The 21,558-nt window shown below is 34.8% G+C and overlaps 3 protein-coding genes across 3 annotated transcripts; 2 read left to right on the top strand and 1 right to left on the bottom strand.

The window, feature by feature from the left end:
- Positions 1 to 981: 981 nt before the first annotated feature.
- Positions 982 to 7,135, top strand: LOC133032457 (small ribosomal subunit protein bS1c-like). Its single transcript, XM_061106400.1, has 2 exons — positions 982 to 2,185; positions 6,017 to 7,135. The coding sequence occupies exons 1-2, from the start codon at positions 2,078 to 2,080 to the stop codon at positions 6,227 to 6,229; spliced, it is 321 nt and encodes a 106-aa protein (XP_060962383.1). The 5' UTR covers positions 982 to 2,077; the 3' UTR covers positions 6,230 to 7,135.
- Positions 7,136 to 9,086: 1,951 nt separating this feature from the next.
- Positions 9,087 to 13,969, top strand: LOC115703149 (protein EARLY FLOWERING 3). Its single transcript, XM_030630649.2, has 4 exons — positions 9,087 to 9,830; positions 10,411 to 11,267; positions 12,447 to 12,498; positions 12,616 to 13,969. The coding sequence occupies exons 1-4, from the start codon at positions 9,612 to 9,614 to the stop codon at positions 13,654 to 13,656; spliced, it is 2,169 nt and encodes a 722-aa protein (XP_030486509.2). The 5' UTR covers positions 9,087 to 9,611; the 3' UTR covers positions 13,657 to 13,969.
- Positions 13,970 to 15,544: 1,575 nt separating this feature from the next.
- LOC115715030 (protein neprosin-like) lies at positions 15,545 to 17,286 on the bottom strand. The gene is made up of 5 exons (XM_061106385.1): positions 17,078 to 17,286; positions 16,629 to 16,979; positions 16,339 to 16,551; positions 16,099 to 16,245; positions 15,545 to 16,027 (listed from the first exon to the last, which is right to left on the bottom strand). The coding sequence occupies exons 1-5, from the start codon at positions 17,252 to 17,254 to the stop codon at positions 15,647 to 15,649; spliced, it is 1,269 nt and encodes a 422-aa protein (XP_060962368.1). The 5' UTR covers positions 17,255 to 17,286; the 3' UTR covers positions 15,545 to 15,646.
- Positions 17,287 to 21,558: the final 4,272 nt, after the last annotated feature.

Raw genomic sequence — 21,558 nt, 5'->3', positions numbered from 1 at the left:
ATGATTTCACGATGTTTCGTGACATTTAGTGATGTTTTGCGACATCGTCAAAAACTAGAATCAAAAATGCTGATTACAAGCGAGTTGAGAACTTCAACGATGGGTGGGGATTTTGGGGGTTTAGGGTGGTTGTGCTCATAAATTTTGGAGTTTTGGGTTTCACGATTTCTCTTTGTGGTTTTGCGATATCCTCCTCGATTTTGTCGTACGTTTCATCTTCGGTGTGGGTTTCGCCGGAGGTGGTGCGGTGGTCGTGGGTTTGGTCTGGGTCTGGTTCTGTGTTCGTGGATATCAGTTAGGTTTGGTGAGAGTTAGAGAGAGAGGGAGAGAGGGCCTAGAGAAAGAGGGAAGGTATGGGGAGATTATTTTAGGATTTAATTAATTTTAGAGTATTAAATTTCTATGTATTTTAACGTGGCATACTAAAAGACTATGGACAATTTTCAAGTATAAATTGTCAAATTTCTCTTTTAATATTCTTAAATTTTATATTTATTTTCCTTAAATTTTTATAACATTAAATATTATTTTTAAAAAAATAAAAAATTAATACGTGATTTCTTTTAATTTATAAAATTCAATGCATGTGTAACCTAACAATAATCTTGTAGTTTTTAAATATATTAATTCTTTTTTTTTTTTTTTGTTTATTTTGGTAAGAGAAATGTATTCACTCTGTTAAATAAGGAGATATAAATTTAATTTTAATTGAGGAGAGAATTTTAATTGGATTGTGATAGGGAGACAAAATTTGGCTCTCTCATGAACAATTTGCATAGCCATTAAGATAGTTATTTATTAAGTTTTTTTTTATAACAAGTTGCTCTATCCTATATATAATATAAGTATATATTTATAAATATAGATTGTTTATTAGGTTAAATTTGTTTTTTTTTATAATATATATAAGTATATATTTATAAATATATATTGTTTATTAGGTTAAATTAAAGAGGTATAGCATCACCCCATATGGCATATTATTTTATTGACCATGACTTGTTGAGGTTTCTAAATGGAAAAAGGTCATTTTACTTAATTTTACACAAATTAAAAATGCTAGCTGTACTTAATTAATGTCCATTATGCTACTAATAATTCCACTAATTTAATCCATAAATTCCAAAACCAATTTTTTTTTGTTTGCTTGCATTGGCCACGTCAGCAAAATAGATACGGGATCTCCATATAATATTTATTATTATTATTAATGGTTTTATTTATTTATCATATAAAAAAGAAATTTATAATAATTGTCTTTTGCATTTATTCTCAGCAAAACCAAGAGAAAGAGCATCGCCACGTGGCAAAGAGTAAAAAACAATTAGAGATAATGTTATCCTTTTAAGAAAAGTCATACACCACTGATTTATTTATTTATTTATAAACAAATCAATTTCAAGGCTATTATTTACATATTAGTTAGTTACAGCACTCAAAATAAATTTTATTATTTGTGTTTATATCTGTCACATCTTTATATATTAAAAGTGCCTATTTAACGGCATTTCTTGGTTTAACAGAATATACCTTAAAATAAAAGAATATTCTGTTAATTTTAACGGAGAAAACCAAAATAAATTCTGCGATTCCTCTTTCTTCTTTAACAAAACCCTATTGCGATTCCATTTAGTCTATCTCTCAGTCGTCAACCAGTCTCGACCGACTAACTCATTCGTTCTCTCACTCCTTCGTCTTCTCACCATCGCCGCAAGCATGGTTCGGTTAACTGCTGGTACATCATCACCTCTGAACATCATCACCTCAATCGAAGAACAGAATGCAACCTCAGAAAAGAAAGCTTTGGAGCACAAGAAGGAGATCGCTAAACGATTGGGTCGTCCTGTTATTCAGACAAATTTTTACGAGGTAATCATGGGAAAAATTCATATTCAAATTCATGTTGGGTGTAAAGTTTTTACCCCTTTTATGTTTAGAAATTTAATTGTCTTAGGGCATATGCCATGTAATCTGATGAAAGAGGTGGGTTTATATTTATTTGTATGATTTGGTTTATCTTCAGGATGATACAGCATTTGAGAAGCAGAGTGCTCTTTTTGCTCTTGTTGTTTCAGCTATGGAGCCATGGCTGCCTGCGACTTGGTCAAGCAGAGTCACTTTTATCGTCGATGATTTTCACTCTGCTATCGAAGAGTACGACTTCAATTCTGAAATTGGGACTAAGGTATACCACTCTCTCTCTCTCTCTCTCTCTCTCTCTCTCTCTCACACACACACACACACACATGCGTGTGCTTTTGTGCATCGCCAAATTAATGATTATAGATTATTATTTTTTACATGAGCAATTTTACTTTTATTTACTTATTTAACTATTTATTTTCTTTTTTCTTACAGGTGATTTACAGAACACCATTCTTTCAATGAGGGATAGTGCTTATGGGACCAGTGTGGCACTAGCAACATATGGGCGTGTTTTGAAGACTCATACTGCTTTGACTTCTGAATGTGGTTCTATGCTTGAAGAGGTCTGTTTCATACCTTATCACTGTTTTCATGGAGTGTTTGATTTCTATATGTATTTTAACAGTTACACATCTCATGTTCTGTATTTTTTTATTTTAAATTATGTTGATTAAATGCTTATTAAATTTAATTTATTGGCTTTCGCTAGGAAGTCGTCTTCCATATTTTGTCTGTATTGTGTGTGACTGTTTAGTTGCATAGGAAGTGGGTTATCATCAGTCTCCTCCTCTTGTTTAGGGTTTATGATAAAATCTTAGCAGAGTATGTTACCAGAAAGTTATTTGAAGTCCACTTAATTTAAATTCTTTCACTGGCTTTTGATGTCTACAAATTCAATATCTATCTCTTGATATCTCACTTTTTTCCATTTACCAATTGATTCAAGGTTTATTTTATTTTGCATTCAATAATTTTTGAACATCACATTCAGGTTTACTTTTCTTTATAAGAATAATCTTAAAGCAACAATTACATCTTAGTTATTTATTTGCCTTGCTGCTGGTTTTAGGGCCAAATTCTCTATAAAACAAGGTGATAGACCCTGGGATTATAGATCATAGTAAATAAAAAGGGTATATGGGTCATTGTAAGATAGTATAAATATTGGGGTAGAAGAATGAGTGTGAGATATGATAAGAATTATATTGTAAGTGAGGGTATCTATAAAACAACGAGATAGACCCTGAGATTATTGAATATAGTAAATAAAAAGGGTGTATAGGTCATTGTAAGATGGTATAATTTTTGGGGTAGAAGAATGGTGGGATATGATAAGAATTATATTGTAAGCGAGCCTTGGCTCTTGGGAGAGTGCTGAACCTCTCGAATACCCAGTTATTATTGTATTTCTCTTTAATTTTCTATAATATCCTTTCTATTGTTTACCATTTCGATTTCCTTTTCTATTTTGGGGTACCCCACAAGGTCATTGAAGAACTGCTTCTCTATTAAAGCTTTCATTTTCCATTGTCTATTGTATTTTGTTTTTGTATTTTTAAACATCTCTTAATGTTCTGTTTATTACTAGCAATATTTTCAGTACTATTATAAGTTTTATTGGTGCTCTCTATGTTGGGTAACCTTTTTTGTTTTGATAAATATTTATAGGTCTTGGCAATAACGGAAGATCTTCATGATGTTCATAATCCGGGAAAGGACGCAATGGAGTACACCATTCTCTTATGGAAAATCTTTCAAAGGTTTCTCTCTCTCTCTCTCTCTCTCTATATATATATATATGTCTTATTGATTTAAAGGTTTCGGTTTAAATGGTTACGCGGTAATGTCTTGAGCTTGATAGCACTGATCAAATATGTATTCTTAATCTCATTGTGACCATATATTTTATTATTTCGCAGGCAAATACAATACTTCTTCCCCTTGAAATGCAATTGTCTAAAGATGTAGCCGCAATGACCGATGCTCGGCAAGGGAAGGAGACACCAAGATGGAAATATCTCCTATCCATGGACAAGCTATATATCGGTCTTATTATTTGAGAATTAGGGATGCTTTTCAAACTTTGAGGCCATTGGTACCTTCACTTGCATTGTACGTAAAGTGGGCTCTATTCCCTGTTGATCAAGCTTGCGCAAATCGCAAGTTTCCATGCTGGAAATCTTCATAAGGTGCGACCTTTCCGTAAATGATATTTCATTATGTATCATTATTTTTAAATTTTGGCAATGGCAAATTACTATTAATTTTCCTTTTTCTTTCCCATATTTGCCAGGCTCTTGAAGGTCTAGGAGAGAGTCAGGAAGTAAAATCACAAGGAATTGATCAGTCAAGCGCGAGACCTTACCGCCGATGCTACCGAATTTGATGACAAGGAGAGAGAAAACCTCCCCACATCAAATTCTCGGAAATACTAAAGAGTTTCCCGCATTTGCCGGTACTTCTTTGGATGATAATGAATGGTTATCTCCACCAAATAGTATCTGCAAGAAGTGGTTACGAATACGATATTACCTCACCTGAAGCAAGTTTTCCTGGTGAAGAAATGGGACAACTTTCACAAGATCTTGGGAGGAGAGAATCGCCAGCTTATCAAGATTCTGTTCATGTAGCTCAAATTGACTATGAAGAAATTCCACTTTTTGGAAAGTCACAACCTGTAGCAGAGATTGATGAGACTTATACTGGTCTGTTTAATTCAGCGGCTAATGAACCAAGCGAACATCAGAAAACTATAGCTTCACCAAGTGATCGTAAACTTGTCGCTCCCGATGCTTTGCATTCTTCAAGTAAGAGCACGAGAGGAAAACTTCGGAGGCGGTGATGAAAAAGCTTCGCCGAACAAGGTTAAAATTAAAGATGAAGATTGTGAATCTCTTTTTCCTAATACAAGTCTTCTTTGCTCGAGCGAGTGGGGTGAGTATGAATAACGATCATATAAAAGTTCTTTGATCTAAACTCTGTTGCATCTTTCTTGCCATTTAACAATGTTTTCTTGGTCAATATGCTTCACGAATTGTATTACATCAGCAAGATGAAAATGATCATATAGTTGGCTGCTTGTGGCCTTGCATTAGGAAACAATTATTCAGTATTAAAACAATATAATTAATTCTTTGCTACTATTACAATATACACCAACGGCAGAATTGCAATGCTGAGAAATCATTGTTGCTGACTTCAATTCATGGAAGTCATGACTAATGTGTGACAAAATGCAAGAATAGTTGAATAATAGAAGTAGGTTACTTGTATGTTCTGTTATCAGCAGGTTATAAGATTCACCACATCTACTAAGGCATTTTATAATTCTGATAACTTGTTTATTCTTTCCATACAACGGCCTGTTAAAAACACTTGCCGACGATATCTTTCATCTGAGAAATGTTGGGCTTTTAAATGTTTCTCCATAGAATCTATTAGTAGTTTCCACGTTCGTCGGTTATTTAAAAGTTAATTCTCTATGCGAGCAAAAATCCTTATGTAATGTCAGTCTTGAGACGAGTTGAGATGAAACTAGATGGTCAAGACATTTCTGATAACGGGTATGTTATTGTCTTTTAATTTTATTCTCGTTACGGTTTAATTTACCGCCATTAAGCCTTGTTTGTACATTAAAATTTCGTAGACATTAGTATCTCTCTCTCTCTCTCTCTCTCTCTCTCTCTCTCTCTCTCTCTCTCTCTCTCTCTCTCTCTCTCTCTCTCTCTCTCTCTCTCTCTCTCTCTCTCTCTCTCTCTCTCTCTCTCTTTGGGTGTTAATCATAATTCTTGTTTATATATTTTTATTTAATTCAACCTGAATTATGGACAAAATTGGTATGAGCTTGAATACCCAACTGAATGTGGCCACCAAGCTATGCTTATAATTTTAGTGTTAGGAACTATTTAACTAATTTAAGCTAACTTAAGACTTAAATTATGGACAAGTGTTAAGAGTATTATCTATCTAATTATTTTTTGCTCTTGATTAGTTTTACATCATGAAACTGATTGTATAAAACGAACAAAAACTGCAACTGAAGGAGCAAATTTGCAATTATTTCCATGGGTAAAAATGATTTATGATGTAGGTGAGGGGAACTGTTTTCTGTACTGATAATGGTGGAGCATTGGTTAATATTACTGCAAAATCTTCAACATACTTACCTCTTCAAGAAGCTTCAATCCACAGGCTAAAGCATGTAGAAGAAGCAGGGATAGTTTCTGGTTTGAAAATGGATTTTGTAATTATTGGTGAGAATGAAGTAGATGATAGCATAATCTTGAGCTTGAAGGCTATGTAGTATGATCTCGCATGGGAAAGGTGTAGACAGCTCCAAGCAGAGGATGTTGTTGTTAAGGGTAAGGTAAGTAAGTGCTGTAATTTTAGGCAAGTTGGTTAGTTTATTATAGGTATCAACAATCTCATGCTTGGTGTTATAAAGAGTTGATAATGTAAACAATGCTAAAGAAGTGATCATAGGATTGTTTTATTGTACTGTTTTTTAATTCAGAAATGTTGTTGAAAATAATGTACTCAGCTGAACCAATGGAAGATTAGGTAGAAGTTTCACTATACTCTTTTTAGTTTTTCTAATAATATTTCATATATTAAGACTTTTTTTAATACTTTTTTCTTCTATTTTAAGATCGCACATTCACTTTAATTTATGTTACATAATATTTGCTTTAAAATCTGTAAAACTTATGACTTGTTCCTCCAAATTTTCTATAAGTAAATATTAAGTGTTATTTAGTGATGACTTATATATACCCAAATTTATTTGAATAACCAATTATAATAGCACAAATATTACTTTAATAAAACGAATCATTCGTATGATCATACTTTCACGTACAATCTAAATAAAAAAAAATAAAAAAACTTAAACTTGACCTAAAACTAATATTTACGTGCCTCGGCACGTAACTCCTACCTAGTCTATATAATATACATGAATAAATTTTTTAAAGAATAAGCATATATACTTTTCAATGAAGTTTTTTTTATTTTATTTTTGATTGCTTTTAATATTTCTAAATGAGATAAAGTTGCTTATGCTTCAATTTATACATATTATTTTTCTTAGAGAAATGTAATTATATTATTTTAAAAGAGGAACTTCATAAGTTTTGGCATATATATGTTTACATACATGTATGACAATGTTTTCTACTCATTATTTTTCATTTAGTAATATTTGTATGTTTTCTATTTCTTTTCTAATGTATATTTGCTTTTTTTTTTTTTTTTTTTTTTTTTTTTTATAAAACATAGAATAAATTCTATATGGATACAATTGTCAATTTAGAACATATTACTTTTCTCTATATAAAAAATAAAAATAAATAAACAATAAACATATATCATGCCTTAAGATCACAGTGCTTAAGGATAGTTTGTATTGCAACTTATAGTTTAAAATATAAATAAAATCAATTATTAATTAATTAATATTTTTATTGATTGACATTAGAGGATGGAGAATGAACGTACCTATTAAAAGTGTAGTTTAATATAAAGTATACCCTTAAAGGGGTAAGTCTAGTATAAAGTACACCTTTAGAGGTACTAAAGGTAGGGCTGAACATTTTGAACGGGTTTGACCCGAACCCGAGCAACCTGCCCGAACCCCAACTGGTGAACCTGCAAAATTTTTTTTTCAGGCGGGTTGGGTTCAACCCGGTACCCTTCGGGTGGGTTGGCGGGTTGAGATTTTAAGGGTACCGGGTTTCGGGTTGAACCCGCGAACCCGCCCGCCAACTTGGTTTATAAATATATTATATATATTTTTTATTACTGTTTTTATATATATAATATGGACTTTAGATTTTTATGGACTATGGATATTGGATATGGATGTATTTTGAAATATTTTAGTTTTCACTTTTATCATGATTCATGAACATGAATATGAAGTTGTTTGTTTGTTGGTTGGATTGATTAATGCATTTTTTTCTTCAATAGTAGATACTATGAACAAATTGTTATATTATATATGCTTAACGTAAAAAATAAAAAAAAATAATAATTATTTAAATAAAAAATTAATTTTTTCAAAGAGTTGACCGAGTTGACTTAGTTGACCGGGTCAACCCGCCAACCCGCTAAACCCGACCAACCGAAACCCGCCAACCCGTGACCCGCCAACCCGTGCCCTATTCGGGTCTGGGTTCGGTTTCAATTTTTTGAACCCGAAACTCGTGAACCCGAAACCCGCCAACTCAAAACCCGGTAAACCCGCCCGATGTTCAGCCCTAACTAAGGGTATTTCGGTAGATCTCTTGTTTTGGTATCCAAGAAAATTTTTTAGTCTAATTTTTTTATAATCATGTATGTTGTAGTTATTTAAGACTATTTGTAAATTTTCAAAAAAAAATTAAATAATTTACAATGTCGAAAAATAAAATTTATATATTTTATTATATGCGCGACTATTTTTTCTTATATGCATGGTAAATAATTATTTAAATCTTATTTTTAGTATTGTAAATTATTCAGAATTATTTAAAAATTTACAAGTAATCTTAAATGACTATAATGTACGCAATCATAAAAAAAATAGATAAAAAATGTTTTTAGATGCTAAAATAGATAAGAAGTCTGTCAAAACGATTCTTTAAATGGGTCTAAAAGAATTTCAAAATTGTTTAATGGTTCTTGTGCATCATGGTGTTTCTATCAATCTTAACTATTCAAAAAAAAAAAAAATTGTCTTTTCTATATCATAAAAATAACATATGAAGTAAAACATATTAATTAGCAAATGTGTTAGTATTACTCTAATTTTTAAAGGGGAAAAAAATTAGCAAAGGTAAGTTGAACAAATTTGGTAATGAAATTATTTTAGGGTAAATATTATTTAGAATTTCTATTTTGCAAAAGTTATAGATGTAGAAAATTTAATCAATTTTATCATAATACCTCTAAGTTAGATTATTATTTAGTTTTATTTTGACAAAAAATCAGTTTAAGGTCTTATTTGTACCATTTTAAAAAATACATGATTTATTTTATCATTTAACAAAATAGAAAATCTCATCTATAATTTTGTAAAATACAGAATACAAAATAATATCTACCTTATTTTATTTTGAAATTGAATTGATCCATTTTAATAATAATTTATAATAATAATAATATGATGATGAAAATAGGTGTAGTTGTGTGTAGAGAGTTGAAGAGAAGAGCCCACCAACTATGCACTTTTTGCCCTTTTCTTTGATATGTCATTTTTCTTCTTAGGTATCTCTGATTCATATCTAAACAAACCCTTACCCCTTCTACATCAACTCATCAACTCATGAACATCAACATCTAATCTTCTTCTTCTTCCTTCCTTTCCCCAAATCTATTTCCCTTTTCTCTCTTTCCCCTTTACCCAATACCCACCTCTTTTCTTCTTCTTCTTATTGTTATTATTATCCCAATTTTCCTACCTGCCAAAAGAAGAAGGAAAAAAAAAGTCAATTCTCCATTTGGGCATATCTAATTTCTGGCTTTTCAGCTTTAGAAGAACTTGGGTTGCTTCAAGATCTGATTTTTATTTTTTATTGGGTGTTTGAGATTTGAATCTTTACAAGTTTTGTTTTTTTTTTCTTTTAGTGGGATTGATTCCAATCAATTATAGATTTATGAGATAAGGGTGTTTGTTTGTGTGTTTGGATTGTATTTGAGATTAAGAGATGAAGAGAGGAAAAGATGATGACAAAAGTATGGGACCTATGTTCCCAAGATTACATGTAAATGATACAGAGAAAGGAGGGCCTAGAGCTCCTCCAAGGAATAAGATGGCTCTTTATGAACAGCTCACTATACCATCCCACAGATTTGGTTCTGGAAATAATCTTCCTTTGAATTCCAAATCCCCAACCAATATGGTTCCTTCAGCTTCCTCAAGTCAGGTAATAATTATTCACAACTCACTTTAATTTCTTTTCTTTTCTTTTCTTTTCTTTTTGGTATTCATGAGATGGGATTCCCATGGCTTTCAAATTAGTGATGGAAAAAATGGTTATTTCTCTTATGTGAATTCATATTTTTATTAAGATGTATGGTTTATATGGTTTTGTTGAAATTAGCTAGTGAAGAAAAGAAATGCAACTTTTGAGATTGATTGGGTACTATTTTGGTCAGACAAAAACTACTCAACTGGAAAGTTGTGTAAATGAATGAATGGTACAATGAATGTTGTTAGAAGCTCCTTACTTGTTTTGAGCTCTAATTATACGGTTTTCAATAGATTTAGTATATTATGATTGAGTTTCCAATTGTTAGGAACTTTTTAAATTCTCATTCTGGTTAAGGGTTCAAATGAGCTTCATGCTTTGTAAGCAACTCACTCTTTCCTTGACAATTTTGTTTTAGCACTAGATTGTAAAGTTGTTCAAAATTGTAGTGTTTGTGGGCAAGAGATTATTATGCCATTCCTTATTGGATGGTTTTTATTGTTGCTTTATTTTTTCTATTTATTCTTTGGTTTAGGGAAGTGGTGTTGAAAGAAATAAAGTGTTTACTCGTAACGGAGCTCCTTCAACTCCTACTCATTGGTCTGAAAATCTCCAGCCTCGTGGGGAAGTAAAAATCAGGAATGCTCCTGCGGCCACGACACAACTTGAGCAGAGAAAGAAGGTCGGAGATGACAATGATGATTTTATGGTTCCTGTGTTTGTTCAAGCAACGAATGGTCGGTGCCAGGGCGGAGAAGCATTTTCTTCTGTAAGCTCTACTCGTACTAGACAGCCTGTGGAAAGACAAAATGTCTATGAAAAGAATCCAAAGCAACATAATTTGATGGCTGCCACTTTTATACAAGATGCAGAAAGTGAGAGAAGAGAGAATGTGAGAGCAAATTTCCAAAGTGGGAATCATATTGTAACATCAAATAGAGAGAAGAGTGAAGGGCCTCTAAAGAAAATCAAAGAATCTTCAAATATGGAAAGCATCGAGCATGCTTTGTCTAATTTTAGCAGGTCATGTGGCAGTGAGGCTGGCTTACATCAAGAGTCTAGAGTAGGGGGGCCACAACTGGAGAGCAGTGGACAGCATGATCATCTCAGCAAATCAGCAAGGGATGCGGAGGGAGGGAATGAGTTCCAGCCAAGAAGCGAGCCCCATTGTTGGGTGGAACGTAGCAGGTCCAATGAACCTGAGAATGATAGTGACCACAACAGCAATAGTAACAGAACTTCACATTGTGAAATTGAAACTGTAGATAAATTCGATGATGGCTCTGAGACATCAATGGTGGATTCAATATCAATCACAGATATTTCTCCGGATGATGTTGTTGGCATAATAGGTCAAAAACATTTCTGGAAAGCGAGAAGAGCAATTGCCAAGTACGTACTTTCGCTCTTTACTTTTTAATAAGATATTTTTGCTCTTTGTGGTAAAAATATTTGGAGGAATTATGCGTTACACGTTGGAAATATGAATGTACTTTGCATATGCCTTTATTATTGGCTCTTGAGATCGACTTTTTCCTCTTCAAGGAGAGTAATCAATACCTAGGAAAGTATCAAACGTCTTGTGACTAGCTTTAGCTTTTTCTATTATGTCAAGTTATATTTTAGATTGTTGTATTTTCTATGGAATTATAACTATTAAGGAGTACAAATTAACTGCTAATATCAAGATGGCTTGGAGGATGGTGAAACATTTACCTTGGGAATTCTGAGATCCGTTTTAAAGTTGAAGTTTTTTGTGCTGAAAGGCCCTCGATAACATTTTAACTGTGGATACTGAATCATCTTACAACAGGGAGACGTCAAGGCGACCCCGAGACAGTTTATCATCTCATTATTTTGCCCTATGGCATCTGGTTTTGGGTGTAATCCTGTCTCGGTTTGGTAGTGCTTGGTTTTCCCTTTGACTTCTGGAGGTTTCTTTTTTTTTTTCATGGAACTCAAGGGCCTGGAGCCGTGAGGAAAACAACTGGAGGAATGTAATTTTGGCGGGGTGGATATCTCAAACTACCAGTTTTGTTAATTAGTGGTGGCTTTGTGTCGAGGAAGATAGTCTCTCGTATAAATATCTGACTCTGCTCATTTGACATTGTTAACTTTGTGATGTATTTTCGTTTTTTAACTATTATAAGAAACGTATTCTTTTTGGGGTTGCTTGTTATGATTGAGTTCATCTGTGTTTGTTGCTATAATGTATATGCAGAATTCAAATAACAAGATCTGCCTTGCATTTCTCTTCTGACTTGGGTTTAATTTTATTTAGTTAATAGAATGAAAAGGCACATGTAATTGCTTTTATTTGCATCAAGATTTCCATTTTATGTGTTGCTTTGAATTGTTCCATATGTATTTTGGTCAAATAAGTGAGCAAATTAAGAAATCAGTTACTAGTGAGTACCTAGGCTAGGTGGGTTTGGCATAAGATAGATATCGAAAATGCAGTAGTCTATACTTGTGTTACCTTGTGTTGGTTTTAATCTTTGCCAATGTTCATTTGTGGTAACAACACTATGGAAATATGTTCTTGATTCAAACTCATGTTACTCTCTACAGTCAGCAAAGAGTATTTGCAGTTCAAGTATTTGAGTTGCATAGATTGATAAAGGTATGCCTCTCTATATAATTCTTCTATCGAAAGGTAGTATTATTGCAATTGCAGTTGCTGCACAAAGTCTTTTATATTGCTTAGAAATAACTTATCTTTTTATTTCCCAATTAATAGGTCCAACGGTTGATCGCTGGATCACCAAATCTCATGGTTGAAAATGGAGACATCTTAGAGAAATCGCCTTTAAAGGGCTGTTATCCAGCGAAGAAACTTCAACAAGAGTACGTTGTTGTAAAGCCGCTACCTGTTATTGCTTGTTCCAAAGATGATTCAGACAAGCCAAACCGAAAAAGGGAGTTCTCCGCAGAAAATGCAGTTGGGAAAGAATCATTTTTCTCTGTCGAAACAACTAGTCATTTTATGAACTACGGACCCTACTTAGGATATCCGCAGCCAGTGGCGAACATGACTGATAATGGAATGGGTCCTTGGGGTTTCCATCAATCAGCAGGCCCTCAGTGGTTGGTTCCCGTAATGTCTCCTTCCGAAGGCCTTGTATACAAGCCATATACTGGACCTGGAATGATGGGAGCAGGTTTTGGAGGGCACGGACCTCCTTTTGGCCCATGTCCTGTTCCAACCAATTTCGCAAACTCAGCCTACGGAATTCAACATCATCAAGGAGTCGGGGTTTTCCCCGGTAACTATCCAGTTGGTCATCCGTACTATCCCCCATATGGCATGCCAATCTCTAATTCAGGGAAGTCAGGTTCGGCAGTTGAAGAAGGGAGCCAGTTATCCGAACCTGGTTCGAACGGTGAAACTGGTCAGGTACCTAGAGCGGAAGTCCATTCAAACACCGAACAACAGGGGTCCTGTAATCTGCCAACCAAGAAAAATGTATCCATTCCCAAACCCAGAAACAGTAATGATTTTCAAGGAAGTACAGCTAGTAGTCCTAGAGGAGGAAGAGGTGGGAGAACACAAGAAAACGGGTCGAGTCACAATGCTCCTCGTCCGCCTCCTCCTATAGCTCCCGTCGTTCCAGAGGTTGCTTCTTTTCAGCCTCGTCTTCATCATCACCATCACCATGATACCAACCAGCCAATCCGAGTGATCAAAGTCGTGCCACACAACGCTCGGACGGCAACTGAATCAGCTGCTCGGATATTCCGATTTATACAACAAGAGAGAGAACAATTTGAATCAATCTAGATAGATAGACAGATGAGTTGTATCCTATTTGTTGTGTTTGTATTCACCTTCCCTATCTTTGTTTTTGACCTAGTTGTACTACTATAGCATAGCTGTAAAAGATGAGTAGTGTAATACTGTTAGTTGAGTGAGTGTAATATGATGAATACATGTATAAATTTGGTCTCTCTTACAAGTATCCTAAGCTTCTAGAGACATTGAGTTTTGGAATGAGAGAACTAAACTATTACTTTTACTTGGCTTGCTTCAAAGTTGATTTGAAACTTGCCAACCATTCTATTATTATTTCTTTAGATATTAATTTGTACAACAACAAGAACTTCTATGTCCTTGTGGTGGATTATTGAGTAACTCCATTGATTCCATTTTGCAACAGATAGTAAATATGAGTGGTAATTATGCAACAATAATAGAATAATTCTTTATCACTCATCAGATTCTTTGAAAAAGATTTGCTTGCTGAGAGTTGGAGTAAGAAAAGAAGTTCATTATCTCCATGATCAATTTAGGCCTAAGAATTTAGGAAATATTTGTATTCAAAGTTTGATGCCTTACACTTTATCCATCAAACTCTTATATAGCATCTCTATTAGGAAATTACTTTTAAAACTTTTTTATAAAAATATGTCACTTTTAGGTTTGGCCACTTTTTATGACATATTTTAGTGTTTGAATTATTTTATGATATTTTCTATACATATATGTGTAAACTTAATTTTTAAAGTACATATTTGATTTAAGATAAATTATTTCAAAAAAAAAAAAAATCAAAGTTATTTCTTCTCCTCCCATTTAAGTATCCTACATGTCTCACCCCCTCAACAATCTACCTGCTGACTTTTGTTCACCAGCGACCAACGGCTCAAACGGACCTTAGATATGAGATCTCCACCACCAAAACTTCAAAGAATCGAATGGATTCTGCCGCAATTAGAGATCTAGAAACTAATTTCTCAATAAACAAATCTTATATGAGTTTTGTTATTCGTAACTGGTTTCTTCATTAAAAAATTAGATTTGACTACATAAAAGTAATTGATTTCTTAATTCATTATCTTAAAAAAATTATTTTTAACTAGCTTCTTTTCTTCATCAAGAAATAGGAAACTGATGTTAATTATATAGAAGTAAAATTTATATAAGTTTTTAAGTTTTTTTTTATTCCTTTTTATCTATGATGATTTATTTTATATTTATTTTTTTTATAAAAAATATATTATATTTAGTGCAATTAAATTTACATGTCATATATATTAATATTTTTTTCTCATATTTTTATAAATAGCCTATTTCAATTGAGGGAATCTTCAACCATTTTTCATGTGGAATTTATATAGAAGCTAAACTAACTTTTACATGTTAGTCTTTTATATAAAATTGTTCATCTAATTCAATTTTCACATAATATTAAATAATTTATGTTATTAATATATATATATATTCATATCGGTTAAATATTAAATATACAATATTTTTTTTAAAAAAATTCTCAATCAATAAAATAAAGCAAATTATTTTGATATCTACAACAATAAATTAAAATAATAAAACAAATTTTTATACAAAAGAAAAAAATTATATGTAGAAAATAAATTGGATTAGTTTTAGATTATAATTTTTTGTATATATATTAAGTTTTAAAAAATATATGCAGAATGTATTTATTTTTTTTTTAAAATTATTGATTCGTTTAACTTTAAAATATTAAATATGTAAATTTGATTCAATGGTTATTTTTATATGTAAATTAATATGGAGTTTATAGTTTTTCAATTCAATTTGCACAAGTAATTAGATTAGATTAGATTATTTGTTTTAATATTGCAAATATATTTATATTTTATTTGTTATTATACAGTATCCACAATCACATTGGAGAGTATAGGCATTGAAGTTTAAGAATAAGAGGATATAGGTGGAGCCATGAGTTTCATTATGAAAGGGATTAAGTTGTTACACCATTCATACACATAGTCAATAAAGTAAGAAACTAAGGACAAAGTGGATTTTGGCCTGGGCCACCAAAATAAAAGGTGGGCTCAAGCCCATACTTAACCTCATTGAAGGCAGAGTAGCAGTATTCCTCATCGGCCCAAGTACCAACCCACTGAGGGTACTTGAATGACATTGAATAGTCCATAATCCTTACATTTTTGACATAAGAAGCAAAGCCATGGCCAGCAGAGGCTGCCTCACCACTCCCCATGGCAGTGGTCGTGTGAGGCTTTTTCCTTACGTTTGGGCTGTACACTTCCCCACCCCATTGAACCATTATTGCACTTTGTTTCAAATACCTGAACAGACTTCCTGGCCAATACCCTACTGCCACGTTCTGACCCAATTTAAGCCACCAATTCCCTGTGTTCTCATCCTAAGTATAAACATAATAATAATTAATCAATCATTAATACCAAATAATTGAATCTAAATTATATATATTACCTGTGTAATGGTAATTGGGAGTTCGTATTGGGGTCCTCTTTCTTTGGACCAAGGCTCAAGGGTTCCACCCAACACTACTTTTGGATTGGTTTGAATAAAACCTGAGCAAGTCAGGTCAAAGCAACCTGTTGATTCGTACTGATCCTTCTAATATTTATAATAATAATTAATAATTAATTAGCTACACCAATATATTTATATTGAAAATTAATGAGAGGGGTCGAGTTTAGTAGTAGTTACAGTCCAATATACGAAAAGTCGTGTGGCTTTATCACCATATAACTTTGGGTTTACGACCCACCCAGCTTCAATGCTTTCAAAGAGATCTGAAACCCCAGCTTTAAGCCATATTTGACCACTTGAGTATTCATCTTCTAAAACAAAAGGGTTCCAAAGATTCAAATTTGCTTGAGCCCCCATATAATTGTATCCAAGTGTCACCAGCATAGCCACCTGTTATATTATATATATAATTTAAAAAAATAACTTTTAAAGAATATCGCTAATTAATAGTATTCAAATTTACTTACAGAACGATTGACTATAGGTTCTTGATTGAAAGTGGTGTTGTTTGGGAAAACAACATTTGGTTTTGGTGTAGTGGTAGTGATGGAGTGATGATGATAAGGATTCTTTTGGCCAAAACGTTGGAGATTATTATTGTTTAATAATAAGTGTTTTCTTTGGATTCTTCGAATGGGAATGGTTCCTTGTGGGCAGAAACTTCCGTTTCTTTGCCATATTTGAGAAACAACGACACTTTTAAAAGTGTCGTTGTTTTGTTGTTCAGCCATCTGAATAGTATGGTTGACCAACGCTGAATGATCAAAAGCTGGTTGTTTGTATATGTCAATACAATCTATAATATCTCCATCACTACTCTGCAAAACAATAATAATATTATTTATATTATTGATTTTTCAACTCAACATGAAAAAATAATATTTATATATATAGTAATTGATTGATGCATGTATACCTTGATAGTCTTAAGAGGAGGTTTATTGAGAAGCTTCAACTTCAAATCAACTTCATCCTCATAATCCACATGACTATGAGTAGTGTTGAATGGTACTACTCTACCTGTGTTTGCATGTTCAACCAAATTCAATAATATTATTGCAAATGACAAAATCATTATAATATTCATCTTCATTTCTAAATTATCCAATTAAATTAATTATATATAAGAACCCACAACAAACATTACTTATATATATAGCTAAAGAGAAATTATTAAGATATATAAAAGGAATATTCTTTGTAATTAATATAATGAGCTGTGGCTGTAAAGGATGAATATGAATCATCCTAATTAACATATTAAACACTTATTGTTAACAACACTCAAATTTTAATTATTATGAATATGATTATGGAATCTTAAATTATAACAAATTAAATTTCTTCCTCTCTGTTATATATAATTAATTTATATCCAAAATTTTGTCAAAAAAATAAAAATAAAATTTATATCCAAAATAGGAAAAGTATTTTGAATAACGTACGGACACATGAAAATTACATATTAATACATAATAGTATTCTAGTCAAAGTCAAATAATTCTTATTTTGATCAGGTATTTATTATTTCAAATTAAAATATTATCATATACAATACAGCAAGAAGTTAATTTCTGTGAAATGTACAGTTTTCCTTTCCTAATTCAGAAATATTTGAACCTTAATTTTATGTAATTAAATATATATTATTTCCATTACATAAACATATGCACAGTACTACAGCTATACATGATGCATGCATATATATTCCTATAATAATTAGGTTTCATGGTTTGCACAATAATAATGACCTTAACATAGATATGTGAGAAGTTTCAGAGGCATACTATATGCTCAGTAGCTTTACTTCATAACCGATGCTAATGCTTCGACATTTATCGAATAGAATCAGATAGAACTGACGCTATATAAGAGTCGGTTTAAAATGATACTAAATGTGGGTGTCGTAGTAGTGGATTGACATAATTTACATATTGGATGAAAGTATAGTGTAATTATAGTATAGTTTTTCTAAATGAAAAAGTTTTCAGAAGTTATTATTTTCCTTAGAAAGTTGTTAACTCGCGGAAGCAGCACCTGGAAGGCTTTCTTGGAAAACTAGTCCTCTTCCGGAAAAGAGTTTCGAATGGCTAGCTGTTCCTCCTAATTAATGTAGTCTTGAATAGGCCACTCCAGCTTACTCTTTCCTATCCGGAAAGGCCTGTAGCGAGTGCCTTCAACCGTGACTCCAGAAGCCCTCTTACTTGTTCTCCGATACACTCTTACTTAGGCTGACATATGGAGACATCGCTCATAGGAGAATTGGTTAAGTTAGGTGTTGCCCCTGATTTTGCCCAATATACGTGGACCAACCGGATGGTGACACGTGGATGGAAAGAGTTTAGCATTTGAATAAAATAGCTAAGTCTTCCTAGAGCGCATGATTACCTTAGACATGCCTCCTAGAGAAGGCATGTAAATCTCGCATGCTCCCGGAGAGCAAGATGGCAACCAAGCATCTCTGGGAGGTGTCAGGTTTCATCTGAACAGTCATTTCACAATTAATGCCGCATGGGAGGAGGCGTATTGAAACTGCCATACGCAGTAAAGTCTGACGAGACAACCCCCAATCTGTACCTACAAGGCTATGATCAATAAAGTCTAGTGACGGCTACTCTGTGAGGAATCACATCAGTCAAAAGGGATTAAGGACTGTCCTCATAAAATCCCTATTGAACCTAGGGATTAGACCATGCATTACCTATGATAAATTCATTGGGAATGTGTGGCTTTACTGATAGTTACAGAAATGCATGTACCTTAATTCTAGGGATCACCCCACAAAAACACTATAAATACCCCCCAAAGCTCATTAAAGAGGGGTCGAGAATTCTGGGTTTCATAAGAACTAGAAAAGTAAAAACTCACAAAGAACATTCTCTGTATTAAATACTATCATAAATATACAGACTCGTGGACTAAGGCTCATTAACGCTCCAACCACGTAAAAATCTCTCTCTTAATTTCTTACAGCTCTCTAAATTATTATTATTTTATTAGTTGCCGAAAACCTCGGTCAACATTTTGGTGCTTTCATTGAGAGCTGAAGAAAGCGTCTGTAAGTAGACACTGCATTACAACAAAACAACAATGGTGGAGATTCGAAGCAAACGTTAACCTCGCCCTCTTCAAGATGCTCAAGATCCAAATGACGAGGACGTGGCCTCAAGAGCAACCGTGGGTTCCGAAGAAGAAGAAGGAATCCCTGATGACGACTACGAAGGAAACTTCGATGAGTACGCCTACGACGAAGGCAGCTACTCAGAAATGGTACTCTTAAGGCAAAAGGCTGTCGATCATGAAGCTGAAATCGCAGCCCAAAAAGAGCAAAATCAAAAGATGCAAGAGGTGATGCTGGCCATGAAAAAAGCTATGGAGGCAGCAGGAATCCATGTGCATCCTAAAGCCATCCCTACTAGACTTGGAAAGGAACCAGAGGAATCCTCGCCAAGTACCCAAAAGCAGAAATCTAGGGAACCAAGCCCTATAAGGTATCCCGCTGAAGGGAACCAAAAGAAAAACCCCACTTCCACACCCGGGAAAAAGAAAAAGGTGCAGGATCCGCGAAAGGTCCGCTCGGATTTCCCGAAAGGGAAAGGTCCGCAGAGGGGCAAACTCCAAAAAGGGAGTCTTGGCCCTCAAGATCAAGAGGACCGAAAAAGCGTTTCCGTGCACCAAGAGCCCTGAGGGAGAGGAAGAAGGGGACAGAAATGTCTTCCCATTGATCTGAGGAATCAGATTAACAGGAACCAAGGTGACCTCCGGGATCACCTTGAGCAAAAGAAATACGGACCCGCGATCTCCACGGGAACGTTAAACGAAGGAATCATGGCGGAACTCGCCATACTTCGAAAAGACATCGCCCGAGTCTCACAAAGACAGAAAGGCGACGACTCCGACTCAGACTGTGAGGACCGGGAGCCATGCGCCAAACATATCCTGGAAGCAGAGCTCCCTAAAAGCTTTAAGATGCCTGAAATGGCAGCTTATACCGGGAACTCTGACCCGAGTGATCACCTGTCACGATTCAACCGAGTCATGACGGTCATGAGAGTCAGCAATGACGTTAAGTGTTTGTGCTTCCCGCTTACTCTAAGCGGGTCCGCGGAAGAGTGGTTCAAGAAATTGGAGCCAGGATCCGTGGATTGCTGGAATAAGCTGCAAACTAGCTTCCGGAGACAGTTTGTCGCCGCGAGGAAAGTCAACCTGGAGGTCAGCGCCTTGACTTACATCAAGCAGTTGCCTACGAAGACGCTAAAGAATTTCATAAAGAGGTTCCGGGAAGAAGCCTCTAAAACCAAGAAAGTAGATGAGGGACAACAGCTTGCCCTTCTCCAAGCAGGCATCCGTACGGGACCCCATTCTGGAACGAGCTACAACAAGAAGGAGCTTCAAACCTCTAAGACTTCCAGAAGAGAGTCCAGAAATACATTAATCTTGAAGAGGCCCAAATAGTGGCCTATGGAGGATACTATCCCACAGGGGTAGCAGGATATGTGCTCGGAGCCCAGCTCTCAGGCACTGTACCAGCAGCAGCTCCACCGATGAGCGACATACAGTTTTCTGCCACTCCCGGATATAGCCAAGGCCACGCCCTGGTCCCCACATCGTCCCATTTTGGAAATCCCTCAGGGATAAAAGGATAGGCCCCCTCGCATTCCGCTCTGACAGCCAATCTAGCCGGTCCTTCCCAGGGCTCGAGGAGTAAAAGGTCCTCCAAAGGCAACACTTGGACGGAGGATAAACGACAAAAAAGGGGGTATACTCCCCAATATATCCAGTACACGGAGTTAACGGACTCCCAAGAATGTGTGTATTTTGCTACTAGGCAAAATACGCACTACTGGAGACCGCCTCCCCTGTACAAGGACAGCTCCCGGAGGGATCCCAATAAGAGATGCGAGTACCATAACGACATTGGGCACAACACCAATGAATGCAAAAATCTCAAGGACAAGATTGAAAACTTGATCCGATTGGGACACCTCTACAAGTGGATCAAAAACCGGTTGCCCCATCTCAACCCAGGTCAGGCGGCTGGAGCTTTGCCACAAGGAGCACCAAGGGGTGCAGCAGGAGTATTGGCTCCAGTTGTTCCCACGGAGAGGCCCAGCATATTCCCGGCGTGCCACCTAGACCCAACGGGAGAGTGGCTATGATTTGAGGAGGACCCCACATCGGAGGAACTACCCGCATGGAGCTGAAGCGGTACGCAGGGGCCGTGAAACATGATGAGGTTTGGGAAGTTACTCAACTCCCAGCTCAAAGGCCCCGGCTAATGGATCAACCCATTACATTCATGGAAGAAGACACTAAAATAGTGTGTTTTCCTCACCATGAACCGTTGGTCATAGAGACCCCCATTGCCAATAAGATCGTGGCCAAAGTCCTGATCGA

This window comes from Cannabis sativa, chromosome X (assembly GCF_029168945.1).
Source record: "Cannabis sativa cultivar Pink pepper isolate KNU-18-1 chromosome X, ASM2916894v1, whole genome shotgun sequence".
Taxonomy (NCBI): Eukaryota; Viridiplantae; Streptophyta; class Magnoliopsida; order Rosales; family Cannabaceae; genus Cannabis; species Cannabis sativa.
The sequence above is the reverse complement of the archived record's forward strand: the minus strand, read 5'-3'. Positions and strand labels throughout refer to the sequence as shown.